Source organism: Solea senegalensis, linkage group LG17, assembly GCF_019176455.1.
Source record: "Solea senegalensis isolate Sse05_10M linkage group LG17, IFAPA_SoseM_1, whole genome shotgun sequence".
NCBI lineage: Eukaryota > Metazoa > Chordata > Actinopteri > Pleuronectiformes > Soleidae > Solea > Solea senegalensis.
This window is the reverse complement of record NC_058037.1, coordinates 490073-504587: the sequence shown is the minus strand read 5'-3', so window position 1 is coordinate 504587 and position 14515 is coordinate 490073. Positions and strand designations below refer to the sequence as shown.

Genomic DNA, 14515 nt, shown 5'->3' with positions numbered 1-14515 from the left:
TGGCAGTGGAAGTCAAGAAGGGCAGTTAACGTGGAGCTCCAGTATTAGCTTCCTGTGACGTAGATTTAGGTTCATATTCATCACACATGCATTCATATAATAATAATTATAATAACAATACACGTATCATCACATTTCCTGTGACTTGAGTGTTTTTATTTTGACAGGCACAGGAAATGCAACCTTTACAAAAGTAAAGACGGGAGCGATTCCTCACTTTGAGGCAGGAACAGAAAACAACACGTGCTGCTTTAATAACATGATAATAACTTGATAATAAGATGATAATAACATGATGGTGCATTGCACGTGGACACTGGGATAAAGAAACAGCTTTCAGTCTGCTGCGTGTTCACCACTTAATGCTTAGAATCAAGGACAAGTTTGGTTTTAAATCAGAACGCTAGAAAAGTTACTCTTTCAGGTTTGGATGAGAAAACACACCAAGGGCTCATTCTCGTGTGTGGTGATAGCGTGCGTGTGTGTGTCGCGTGCGCAAGTAATGCGTGTGTGTGTGTGCGTGCGTGCGCGTGTGTGTGTCTGCGTGTGTGTGTGTGTGCGTGCGTGAGGGTCAGAGGGAGATGTGGCTGGTCCTGTAGCTCTGGATGAGCGGGATCAGTGCGGACATGTCTGAAATGTCTGGGTAAGCGTTCATGACCCGCTCCACTGTGCTCTGAGGGAACAGGGTGCTCAGCTGGCTCCTCAGGTCCTTCCTCCGCTCACAGGACGCGCTCGGCTTCTGCTCCCGACCGCTGAGCCCCTGCAGCCACGGCTCTGTGGGCGCGGTGTGGGCGTGGCTGTGTCTGTTGAAGTGCTGGGTCTCTGACACATGTTTGTGTTGAAGCAGAGCCGGGCAGGAGGACCAGGCAGGCTGCTGCTGCAGGCTCTGCTGCAGGCTCTGCTGGAGGCTCTGCTGCTGACCACAGCTGCACTGGCTGCAGTACCCAGCGCTCAGACAGGGCCTCTGCATGCTCCCTCTGTACGAGCCTGGTAGGGAGCAGTCCTGGTGGCTCAGGCTGCAGCTGCCCACACCGCTGCTGTAGCTGTGAGGGTGCAGCTCCGTGCTAAAGGACATGTCCCGGATGTGAAGCCGGGACATGGAGCTCTCCATGGAACCAAAGGCCTCGTCGACGTCTGTGCTGGGACAGTGGTGGAGGCTCCTCGGGCTGCTGGAGTCTCTGTGATGGATGAAGAGCTCGCTGGGTGAAGCTCTGTGTGACTGCGTCTCCTCCGTGCTGACGGGTGGAGGCGTGGAGCAGCTGTACCTGTGCTCCAGCTGGTACGCGGCAGGGCAGAAGGTCGTGTCCTGCATGCTCGGTCTGGGTGAGAAGTTCTTGGCTCTGTCTCTGAGCGCCCTCAGCTCATCGGCCACAGAGAGCTGTGATTGGTTGGTCCGCTCCGGGTGGTAGAACTTGCACTTCACTCCGTACGTACACTTCTTACCTGGAAGAGGGAAATGAAGATTTCAGTAGTTTGTCTCCAATCGTGGATAATGTGGACAAACGGCTCCTGAGAGTGACGTTTGACTCAAGTTCTGTCAATCAAGCGTGAGAAAGAGGAGAAAGAACCCTGTTACTATGGTAACCGGTGACCCTGACCTGGTAAAGGAGCGAGTTCTCTGAGTTTCTCTGTCTCCTCCTTCTTACACTCCACTCGTTCATTTCCTCATTCGTTCATTCATTCACACACGCGTTCAAACACGTCAGGAGATGATATTGATATGTTATAGATTTTCATTTCTCTTCTTCCATCACCACCCAAATAAAGACAAACTTTTATCCTCTAAAACAAGTAAAAATTTAAATCTCTCTCTCTCTCTCTCTCTTTAAATGAATGACATTAATGTTTGTAAAAAAAAAGGGTATTTTCTTTCATTATACTATATTTCATGTTCAGCTGTTTCCACGTGAGTTTTTCCACCGTCAGGATCACACGTACACCTCTAGTGTCAGAAGAGCCACTTTTGTGTCTAAGTGTCTAAAATGTCGACTGCTGAAATTGAACGGGTTGTAGTCGATCCGCAACCCGTTCAGTCGTATTTCACATCGGTGACAAAAAACCTAACTGCTCTGCTCCTCCCTCTTTTGTTTGTTTGTGTTACATTTTAAACAACTAAAACAATGTCATGGCCATTTCCTGCCGCCGTGCTATGACGGCCCCGCCCACGTTGAGGAGGTATCGTCAGCTATAGCAATGAAAAACCTCGAAAACCAAGTAGAGCCAAGTAGAAAGAGAACTGTGCACTGGAAAAGCAGCGTTATTAAAGTCTATTAAAGTCTCTGCCACCATGTCAGATGCTTATGAACCAATGAAAGAAGAATGACATCCTCTCCTCATCCAGGTTCCCTGAGGAGTCGCAGCAGTGACCCTCAGTGGTGTCTGCTGGGAGCAGAGGAGGCGCGTGACACTGCCACATTCAATCTCACTGTTTATGTGCAGCTTTTAAATCTCAGACGCTGTCAGCAACTATCACAATGTGCCTCCTGTTTAATATTCTGTTCTATTTTAGGTGTAGTTTGATGTAGCGCCCTCTATCTCCCACTTGCCTGCGCTAACTAAGGCCCATAAAATACCTCTGGCCTCCATCATCATCATCATCATCATTATCATTATTATTATTATTATTATTATTATTATTATTATTAATATTGTTATTATTATTGTCGTTATTAATATTATTATGATTATTATTATTATTGTTATTGTTATTATTATAGTTATACATTTTATTATTGTTATTATTATTGTTATTGTTATTATATATATAGATTTGTGTGTGTGTGCATGTGCGTGTGTGTGTGTGTGTGTGTGTGTGTGTGTGTGTGTGTGTGTGTGCACGCATGGACAGTGCTGCAGCTTGTTGTCGGTGCTTCTCGGCTTCTTTCTCAGAAAATCATCAATGGTTGGACCATTTCTGCCCAGAGGGTCATCGAGGCATGAACCTGCAGCACGCACACACCGCAGCACACACACACACACACACACACACACACAGAGCTAGAGTTAGGGTTGGGTCATATTAATCCCACGCATGTGTGATCGTGATCACCGCTGCACTCTTACTTGTCGTTGGCGAAAGTGTACATCAGCAGTCTCTCCTCTATAAACTTCTTCCATTGCGGATTCTCCGTCTGAAGGTCGCGGTAGTTGTCGTTGGACACGATGATGCCGTCCGAGTCGAAGGCCAGCTTGACAATGTAGCGGTCATCGTAGCAGACCACCCTCTTACCGTTGACACAGCGGGACGGTGTGTACACCAGGATCTTCCTTCTCTCCAGCTCATGAAGGACATGCTGATCTGTGAGACACATGACACAGTCTTTGTTTCTTGTGGACAAATAAAGTGCAGAAAACAGCAAATCACTGACATGATGATGCAATGAAACTGTATTTACAGTGTGGACAGACAGACTGTCCACACTGTAAATAAGAGTAGAATGTGAGGATGAGCTTATTGTTATTATGATGACGATTATGATTAATAACCTGTCTCTGGTGCTGGCTCTGCAGGCACCTGGGACTCCTGAGCTGCGGGATCCAGATCCAGTTGTGAGGCTTTTATTATTATTGTTATATTATTGTTAAAAATATATACAAGTATCATTTTTACCACTATTCTCCTCTGTCCTTCACCTCTTCTCTGTCCTTCACCTCTCTGTCCTTCACCTCTCTGTCCCTCACCCCTCCTCTGTCCCTCACCTCTTCTCTGTCCCTCACCTCTCTGACCCTAACCCTACCCTAACCCTACCCTAACCCTACCCTAGTGCATTGGAAAGCCCATGGCCACATTAGGGGGTACGACAAAAATTCAAGTCAATCCGAAAAAGTCAGATTTTGACGGTTTTTGGGAAATAACTCAAAAACTACACGTTTGGTCATGGGGTGTTTTAGGCTGGCTAAGTGCGGCTCCTCGAGACGCATCCTTGGACACCTAGCTCGGCTTTCTAGCACCTTCCTAACTCGAGATAAGTTCAGAATGACCGAAGAATTTTCGGTCATTTTTCCATATCTCGGCTTCCTTTTGTCCCACAATCACGGGGGTTTCACCAGGGGCTCCGGAGGGTGCCTAAATGGGGGGGCGGACGTTGGTTTGGAGTCGATCCCACCCTTCGTTCAAAAGTTATTCGCGGAATGACCGCAAAATGGTGGTTTTCATCCCTATACCTAACCCTACCCTCCATAACCTCTAACCCCAACCCGAACCCCAACCCTAACCCTTACCCTAACCCTTACCCTTACCCTAACCCTAACCCTTATCCTAACCCTAACCCTAACCCAGGTACATGTTGGACCTGGCACTTGGTGAAATTTTCGCATTGAATGGCGATTTTCAATCGGCCATAACTCCGCCCGCTAACGTTTGGGAGACTCCACTCCTAGTGCATTGGAAAGCCCGTGGCCACATTAGGGGGTACGACAAAAATTCAAGTCAATCCGAAAAAGTCAGATTTTGACGGTTTTTGGGAAATAACTCAAAAACTACACGTTTGGTCATGGGGTGTTTTAGGCTGGCTAAGTGCGGCTCCTCGAGACGCATCCTCGGACACCTAGCTCGGCTTTCTAGCACCTTCCTAACTCGAGATAAGTTCAGAATGACCGAAGAATTTTCGGTCATTTTTCCATATCTCGGCTTCCTTTTGTCCCACAATCACGGGGGTTTCACCAGGGGCTCCGGAGGGTGCCTAAATGGGGGGGCGGACGTTGGTTTGGAGTCGATCCGACACTTCGTTCAAAAGTTATTCGCGGAATGACCGCAAAATGGTGGTTTTCATCCCTATACCTTACCCTAACCCTACCCTACCCTTACCCTTACCCTAATCCTTTGTCTTATTAAAATAATTAATAGGAGCAAGGGGTGACTTTAAGAGATTGAAAAATATAATTAAAAAATATAATCAAATAAAATAAAACAATGTTTATCCTTATGGAAATTATTTTCCATATGAATATGTTTACATTTATTAAAAACGCTTTTACAGCTGATGATATGACAATAGAGTCTACATGCATTTTTTTAATATCCTAAAAAAATATATTTTTACCTTCTGGGCCTTGTAAATCCTGGAGGCATTTTTAGGATGTTGTGTTTCTCTGCTTTTCTGGGGAGAGAGGGAGAAACATGAACAATTTGTTAAAAATAATTTAAAAATAATTTAATAGTTATTTTATTTATATTGAAATACTTACCCTAATAGAATTATAAATACCTTACTTGATAAAATCATAGTTATTTTACTTATTAGAACCTGAATACTTACCTTCATTTTAGATGATACTTACCTGATTGATTTTTCAATACTTTCCTCCATAAATAACAATTCATATACCAATATATAAATACTTAATAATAAATAAGACACTTGCACTTTTTTTATGTGTTAATAGTAGGTCCAGGGGTGGACATTTGTGAACTTTGGAATGTATGTGTGGATTACATTCCGTGCTTTTGTGCTGTGAAAAAGGTGCCTCTGCACTAGTGTATATAGTTTTTTGGTCTGATTATGTGCACTTTTGTGGGACCTGTAGTCCCTATTTTTACCCCAAGGGGTAGCTGTGTGACCCCAAAAGGGGAAAATGTTCTGTTTTGTGCACTACAGTAGTGTTCTGCTACTTATGTTTATTATTTCTATGGTGTCACGGCACAAAATTTGCACATTCTGCTGGAATCCAGTGAAATACTTTTGCTTGTACTGGTCACTTTATCTACATTTAATTTTTTTATATTTGTATAAGTGTTTATACTTATGTATTTTATTGTTTTCATAACATTGTTCTGGTTCCTTATATTGTCGTCATCATTTTAACCCTTTTTTTTCTACACTTGAATTGAGTGTCTCTCTCATTTGGCCGCCAGGCCGCCAGGTGGCGCTCCTCTCAAAATGTTGCGTGTGACGTGGGACGGAGGACGCGTCATTTGACGCTTCTTCCGCCCCGCGAAAAATCTTCACACAGGTTATTGAGAGCGTCCACACGAAGCTATTGCCTGTGCGTATTTACTCAATTTTCATTGCCTGAAGAAGGTCCGATTGTGGACCGAAACGTTGCGTACTGTGTACGGTTAGATTGTATTTTTGTATGTTTTTAAATAAAAGTTTTTTGTTTGGAAAAAGAAGCCTCCACCTTCGTCCTTACACTGAAGCTAAGTGTTATTAGCGGTTAGCCGCTCCAGCAGCTAGTCTGGTTAGCGGCTAACTATATTAGCCTTCTATCGTACCGCACACATGTACGGGAACGAGAGAGAGTATGATTATGATGATGATGATGACGATGACTTCATCGTGGTGAGACGGAAGCGCGGCAGACAACGCTCCAGGGGCGGTGATGCGCCGCAGAGGTTTAACGGCTCTTACCCCTGCCGCGGACCGGCGCAACGGCGGAGCTATGCCTCCGTTACCAGGGGCGATGCACCGAAGCAGTTTTCCGCTCAACCACGCTACCCACAAAGGGGCTCAGCGCCATGGCAGCGTAACCAAGGTCGATCGCGATGGCAGGATCGCCAGGTTTCCTTTGACCGGGCGCGACGGACCGAGGATGATTTCACACGCTGGCGGGATCAACAAGGTACACAGCGGGGCTGGAGTAGTCAACGTGTACCACAGCAGCGCGGTGGTGATCGTCCTCCACAACAGCGCTACTATCACCAGCAGCAGCCACAGCGTCCTCAGCCGCAGCAACAACAACCGCAGCGACAGCAGCCACAGCGACAGCAGCTACAGCAGCCACAACGTCCTCAACAGCAGTGGCAGCAGCGTCAGCAACAGCAGCGAGGGTTTCCATGGCAACGCCCCCAACAACAACAACGTCCATGGCAACGTCCGGAACCTCAACGAGCCTGGCAACGCCCACAATAAAGGTGGCAGCAATCCACTCAACAGCGCCCCCAGCGAACACAGCCCCACCAGGTAACCAGTCAGGACCCTGACTTTGTTAATAAAGTGTGTGTTCTCCACCGCATAATTAAAGCTGCGCACCACCTAAAAAATGTTTCAGGGGCGGACCCACCCCCTACCATCAGTAACATGACGATGACTCTGGCTACGTTTATTAAGCCTGCCTTTCCAAATGAGGGCACCATGGGGCAAATTGAGGGCAATGCCCAACTATGGGAGGCCACATCGATTGGCATTTTAAAGGGCCACTATGCAAAGCTGATGGAGGCTGACAGCTTTTCCTGACCGTGACTGGCGTGGACCCCTCAAAATAGCATGGTCCTGGGCACAGAGGAATCTGGGAAGGAGACTCCTTCCTGAGACCCTGCAACAGACGGAGGCAGAAATCCTGGCACGACTGAGTGAACTGCCTACAGCTCCTGCAACTGTGAGTTCAGCCCCCACAACTGCAGCTCCAGTCTCAGCACACAGCCCTGCAGCTATAGCCTCAGCCCCTGTAGCTGCAGCGACTTCTGCAGCTCCATTAATTCCTGTAACTGCAGACTCAGCCCCTGCAGTTACAGGACCACCAGCCCCAGCCACCGTGGTACAAGTTCACCAGGCGCCAGTTACCCTCTCCCTGCCATCACCATCCACCTTACCTGCTACTATTATTCCCCACGTGACCACCAGGGCGTCCACAGCCACTATGACTGATCCCAGTCACGAGTGGAGCCCACAGCAGGCGGAAAGGGAGATCAACGCCCCCACCACCGCTCCATGCCCCTTCCATTCACCTGCTGCAAGGCCTCCTCCTCTCCCCACAGTGACGACATCATCGTCCACTCCTCCTGCTACACCTGCACTCCCAACACCAGCACCGAGGACCCAGAGGCTCAGGAGGGAGGTCACCAGCCAGACATCAGTGGTTGTCACACATGCAGCCACCTTCACGCCTGAGCCCGAACAACGGCCCCGCCCACCTGCTGCTCATCCTAGCAACAGCTGTGTTTCGTATGAAGTGGACAGCCTTTTTTCCCTTGGCACTGATGGAGAAGACGCCAACAGTCCCACAACCACACCGCTGCAGCCCGTCCGGGCCTCTCCTCCTCTCCCACGCCCATCCAGTCTTCCGTCCAGCTTCCCACAGCTGACGCCGACCACCAGGCAGAGGACCCTGGCCGGGCTCATGGAGCCCCCTTCCTTGGGCAGACGTAAAGCTACTCGCCATATTAGCACTCTGAGGAAGATGAAGGACTGGCACATCACGGTGAGGAAGAAGGTCCTAATTGTGGGAGACTCTAATGTTTGCAGGTTCCCGCCTTTCCTGGATCAGCGACTGCAGGTGGACAGCTACCCGGGGGCGAATTTCCGCCACGCTGCAGCTCTGATGTCTAAGGCCATCGCCATCACACCACCGGAGCTAATTGTCCTGGCGTTTGGCGTAAATCACAGGTCACAGAGAGCACACTCGACCTCTGTGAAGCAGCTGCAGGCAGCTTTAAGGGCCACGAAGCTGCGCTTTCCCCTCGCCAGAGTTCTGGTCCCAGCCATCAACTTCTCCCCTGCTTTGCCACAGCACGAGAAGTTCAGTCTCCTGGCTCTCAATCGCCACATCCAGGAGCACTGTGACTCTATTCCGCCTCTGCCGAGGGAGAAGTTTAGCACTGAGTCTGACCAGATCCACTGGTCCAGGGAGACGGCGGCTGCCATGTTTGGCCACTGGTGTGGTCATTTAAACTAAGAACCCCCACAAGCCTCTCCTCTCAGGTGGGGTATAAGAATGTATTGTTGTTGTGTGATTCTGTTCACTTGTCCACCCCACAGCTTGCTCTTCTTAACAGAGGCCTTACTTTCATCCCCACTATTAATATTAACAGTAATATCAGGCAACAGTCTAGATTCGACTTACAAAAATACCATAGAAGATTAAAGTTGGCAGCTTTCTATGGTGATGAGGGTGATTCCAGGCCCCCCCCTTTCACTCCCACATCTGATTGGGCCCCTCCCGATGCACAACTACCCCCCCAGGTTGTTAAGTTAATTAAAAAGGACTCAAAATATCTGGACCGTCATTTCAGGATCCAGCATGTGACTCCAAATTTGACAGGGGAAGAACAATTAGCACTAAAAGAGTTAATGGATAATAAAAATATAATTATTAAACCTGCAGATAAAGGCAGTGTAGTGGTAGTTATGGACCGAGTGCAATATTTGTGGGAGGGATATAGACAATTAAACGATAAAAACTATTACGTTAAATTACAAAAACCAATATATCTGGACACCATCCCATTAGTGGCTAAAATCATCAATAAACTTCATGAGAAGAAGTTTATTAATTCGAAACAAAAACAATATTTACTTGGTGATCCAGAACCCAGACCTAGACGTTTTTACATGTTGCCAAAGATACACAAGGACCCTGTTAAGTGGAGCAAGCCGCACATTATGCCTCCAGGTCGCCCCATTGTTTCTGATTGCAGCAGTGAGACCTACAGAACCGCAGAGTACCTGGACTTTTTCCTGAATCCACTGTCCACTACGCACCCCAGTTACATTAAAGACACGTATGATTTTATTGATAAAATTAAAAATGTAGACATTCCGGCAGATTCGATCCTCTTTACTATCGATATTGATAGTCTCTACACTAATATTGACATAAAGGAGGGAATTCAATCAGTGAAGAATTTTTTTTCAAAAAACTATGATAAAAAAAGACCGGATAAAGAATTAGTACAGTTATTAGAGATTAATTTAATGAGAAATGATTTTGAATTCAATAATATTTTTTACAAATTAAGGGCACAGCAATGGGCAAGAAATTTGCGCCCGCATATGCCAATATTTTCATGGCAGATTGGGAGACAGGAGCCGTCCGACAGTGTGAAAAGAGACCCATTTATTATTATCGCTATTCAGACGATATTTGGGGCGTATGGACACATTCAGAGGATGACGTTAAGATTTTCTTGAACACTCTTAATAATTACAATCTGTCTATTAAGGTTAAATCCACCATGGATCGAAATTCAGTAGATTTTTTGGACACAACCACATTTAAGGGGCCCACCTTTAATCAAACTAATCGATTGGACGTTAAAGTTTTTTTCAAAGAGACGGATACACATGCACTATTGCATAAGACCAGCTTTCACCCGAAACACACTTTTGCAGGTCTAATTAAATCGCAATTGTTACGTTTCCATAGGATCTGCACACAAAAAAAGCGACTAAAGTACTCTTCACTACTTTGGCCAGGAGGGAGTACTCTAGGTCCTTTCTTAGAAATTGTTACAAGAGGTTCCTCCAAATTAAACCCCAAATTGTGTCCTCTGTGGTGCCTTTCATTACCACTTATTCGGACTCCACGGTGAAGCTGGTCAGAGAAATCAAGAAAAACTTTTTTGAAGATTCCTTTAAAGAAAGGGGAATTTATATAATCACAGGATCATTGCTGCATTCAGAAAAAACTAAAATCTGAAGGATTACCTGGTAAAAGCCAAAATTCCTAAATTAACTGATCCCAAACCAAAGCCAATGGATAAATTCTTTAAACAGCAAGTATGGGTGTCTAATAATAGAACCACATTAATATACCAAATTGATAAGGGAAATATTAATTCCAAAAACTGTGTTTATATAATAATTTGCAATGTGGCCTTAAATATGTCGGTGAGATTGGGAACACAATTCGCACCAGATTCTCACGACATAGACATAATATTTTAAGGAAGAAAGACATCCATGCTCACCTGGTTAAACACTTTCTGCAGCACGGCTGGGATGCAGTTCAGGCCCCCGTCCTTGAATCTAATCCAAATAGGAACACGACACAGAGACGGAGAGCCGAGAGGGTCTGGACATACAAATTAGGCACTTTAGTTCCACATGGTCTTAATGAGGCTTGGTTGTGATGCTACATAGGACTGGATGGAGTGTGCACGAATTTCATCACTGCTTCGCACTCAGGTGGGAGACAGGCTCTGCTTCCTTTACCTAACCTAATTTTGATCTGACTCTGACCCTTTAAAACTGCTGATCTCCCTCTCTAGTGCAGGAGGGAAGCTGGGGGACCGGGCGGGCCCTGCCGGGGATGTCCTGGATGGTGTGTGCACTGGCTCCTCTGCCCCTTGTGTTTGTTGCCTAACCCTAACCCTGCCCCTTCCCAGCCCTGGACTGGTCTAACAGCAGCACCGTTAGAACCGCGGTGGCCCAATAAGTAGGCACTGAACTCGGTCCCGAGCTCATGTGTCATTTATTCACAAAGAAAACTTTGAGGGGTGGTTTCCATCCCTATACCCAGTGGGGGGCTGCTACAAAACGCGCCATGTGTGATGACGGAGGCTGCTACGGAACGCTCCATATGTGATGACGATGGCTGCTATGGAACGCTCCATATGTGATGACGGCGGCTGCTACGGAATGCTCCATAGGGGATGACGATGGCTGCTACGGAACGCTCCATATGTGATGACGGCGGCTGCTATAGAATGCCCAATATGGGATGATGGCGGCAAATGTGATGGTCGGGGATTCTGGAAACCATGCGTTCGGCACGGCCGACTGAGGTCTCTGTCGATGCGGGCCATCCAGGCCGAAAGTCAGATGCCAGAACTGGCCCTGCCAGGCGTGTACTACTTCAAGTTATTGCCAAAAACCCACTTGGAAACCGGGCCTTTTGGCTGGAGCCGCCCCTTCCCGGACTGGTGCGGCTGCAGTACCGTTAGAATCGCGGTGGCCTGATTAGTGGGCACTGATGTCGGTCCCGAGTTTGTGGGGGATACTGATAAACCCGATGAGCAGTGGTTTTCATTCCTATACCTCCAAGCTGCTAATGCTAGCAGGTGAGAGGGCTGAAAAATCAAGGCTCTTAGGAATAAACAGTGACACAAACAAATCAACTCAACATTGCATGCATTGTGTTGGTAGCTTCAGGTTCCATATTTTCAGCTGTAGCGGATCACTAAATGCAGACACAAAACGTAGTCCACAGTAAAATAAAAAAAATCTCTCATTCCAAAAATGCAAGTTAAAAGGAGTCACTCCAAAAACAACAAAACCAAAAGACGCAGGCTGGAAGTGATCCTGGAAAAAATTAAACGCAAAATCACTTAACTTACCATGGCTGGGATCAAAAGCTGAGAAGGACAGGATGAAGGCTGAGTGTCAACGGTAGGAAGACAAAACAATGTGGCAAACACTGAGTGAGTGAAGGGTGGCAATCAGAGTAATCGGCAGCAGGTGAGTTGGAGGGAAACCAATTAAAGGGGTTTCCCTTGCAAGCCTACAGGGAGAAAGACAAGCAGACACACACACACAAACACATCCACTCATGCAGAGGGAGGAACGGACAGCAATTTAACAGGAGAGGAAGGGAAGCAGGGGGAGGGACATTGCATGTGGATACTAACAAACAAAAGTATTCTATTAAACAATGTGTCCTTTTCACTAATGAACTCACTTTTTGCCACATGGTTTCATTTGGTTCTCACACACACACACAAAGATTTATTTTAAATTCAATTTTATTTGTATAGCACAAAATCATAAACTCAAGGCACTGTACAGACATCATTGAGAGCAGAGAAACCCAACAGTTTCGCAAAATGAGCAAGCACTCGGCATCAGTGGAGAGAAAAAGCTCCCTTTTAAGAGGAAGAAATCTCTGACAGAACCAGACTCAAAGATGTGCAGCCATCTGCCTCAACTGGTTGGGGTGAAAGGAAAAATGGGGGACAGAGGAGAGGTTGGGGACAGAAAGGACAAGAGGGAGGTAGAGACAGAAGAGAGAATAGCAACAGAAATACATCAACCAAAACTTGTTACAGAAATATAAAACACACAAGGGGCCCCAATTTTGTGCTGTGGAAGTGTCGATTGTTTTTTGTGTATGCTTTGTGTTGCTGTGGCAGCAACTTTGAGGTTTAAATGGCGTTGTCGCTTTGTGTAACCTTTGTGTTGCTGTGGCAGCAACTTTGAGGTTTTCATGGCATTGTCGCTTTGTGTAACGTTTTGTGTTGCCGTGGCAGCAACTTTGAGGTTTAAATGGCGTTGTTGCTTTGTGTAACGTTTGTGTTGCTGTCGCAGCAACCTCGAGGTTTTAATGGCACCGTCGCTTTGTGTAACATTTTGAGTATGAGCAGACAATACAGATGAAACAATGTGACATGTCCTGGAGATCAGCCAAGCGTCAAGCTCAAAACCATGTTGGGTCTCCATTCTGGAATAGAGAAGAAAAAAACAACATAAAGCAGCAACAAAAATAAGTCACTTGTGCCACAGGAGGAGATTGGGATACTCACCAACATAGATTCTTTATGTATCATGGTGGCCACTGACCGGGGGCGGGGGCCACTGACCGGGGGCGGGGGGGTTGACACAATTATGTCTCTATTCTGCAATAGATTAGATAAAAGAACAGCAGCAGCAAACATCCCAGTCATTTAAGTCACAGGAGGAGATTGGGATACTCACCACCATAGGTTCTTTTTGTATCATGGTGGCCACTGACCAGAGGGGGGGCTTTGACACAAGTCGGTCTCTATTCTGGAATATGGTTAGAAAAAAGAAAAACAGCAGCAGCAAACATTCCAGTCATTTAAGTCACAAGGAGTCCGGTTTACTCGCCACATAATGGGAGGACAGAGACAACATGTACGTTGTTTTTGAGAAAACAAATTATGTTATGCTAAGTATAGTCCAATCCAGTTCAATTGCATTGGGTCTGATCCAGTTCCATTGCATTGGGTCTGATCCAGTTCCATTGCATTGTGTCCCATCCAGTTCCATTGCATCAGTCACAAAGTAGCAACAAACATCTGTCACTTAAGCCACAGGTGGGTTTGGGTTTTTCATTCAGGTGTTGCAGATCCATTTCCATTTGACAGCACCCAATACAGTACATTGCACCCAAGGCATTGCACCAAATCCAAAACAATACATTGCACAGAAATCACACACACACACACACACACAGCTAAGTCACTATTTCTTTTGTGCAGCACATTTGAGAAACCGCTTGAGAAACCCGGCAGTAACTGCAGAGTGATACGTGCTTTCACGTGAGTCTCCAAAAACCACAATAATCTCCAATAACACCAGAAAAAGTCACTAGATTTGTCACTAGTTGCACAACAAAGCTGGCAACACTGGGAAGGTCTGCCAGTGACCTCCCGATCAAGGACATTACACTAACTGGAGCTACTTTGCAATGTTACATTACAGGGAGGAAGGCTTGGGATCGGGAAGCGGGTTTGTCTGGGTCTCCGATTTGACCATTCATGCTGTTGACTGAGGTTAGGACCTCCTACCTCATTAACATATGGACACAGGAATAAATAAATAAATGTAAGTTATTTATTAGTTATTCTATTATTTATTAATTTATTTGTGCATTTCTGTATTTTTTTTATACATTTATTTATTTATTCATACATAAGTCAGGTTTCGTCCTCCATACAGGTCGTATCTCCACTACAAAAAAAGTACCAACTCAATGTGGGTGGAGTCATCACTGCACGGCTGTGTGAAACAGTGTTGCCAACTTGGTGCTGTTACCAGGTACTGGGGTAGTGGAAACGCTACTTAAACCGTGCCGTGGCGAGGCAAGTACAGCCGGTGGAAATACACCATTACTGATA

At 46.2% G+C, this 14515-nt stretch overlaps 1 protein-coding gene across 1 annotated transcript; it reads right to left on the bottom strand.

Moving 5' to 3' along the window:
• Nucleotides 1–530: 530 nt before the first annotated feature.
• On the bottom strand, nt 531–3669 carry LOC122783791 (ribonuclease ZC3H12A-like). Its single transcript, XM_044048633.1, is given in 5 exon segments — nt 531–1444; nt 2839–2932; nt 2934–2942; nt 3064–3298; nt 3487–3669. Coding segments are annotated over 5 exon segments (1329 nt in total). The 5' UTR covers nt 3605–3669; the 3' UTR covers nt 531–571.
• Nucleotides 3670–14515: the final 10846 nt, after the last annotated feature.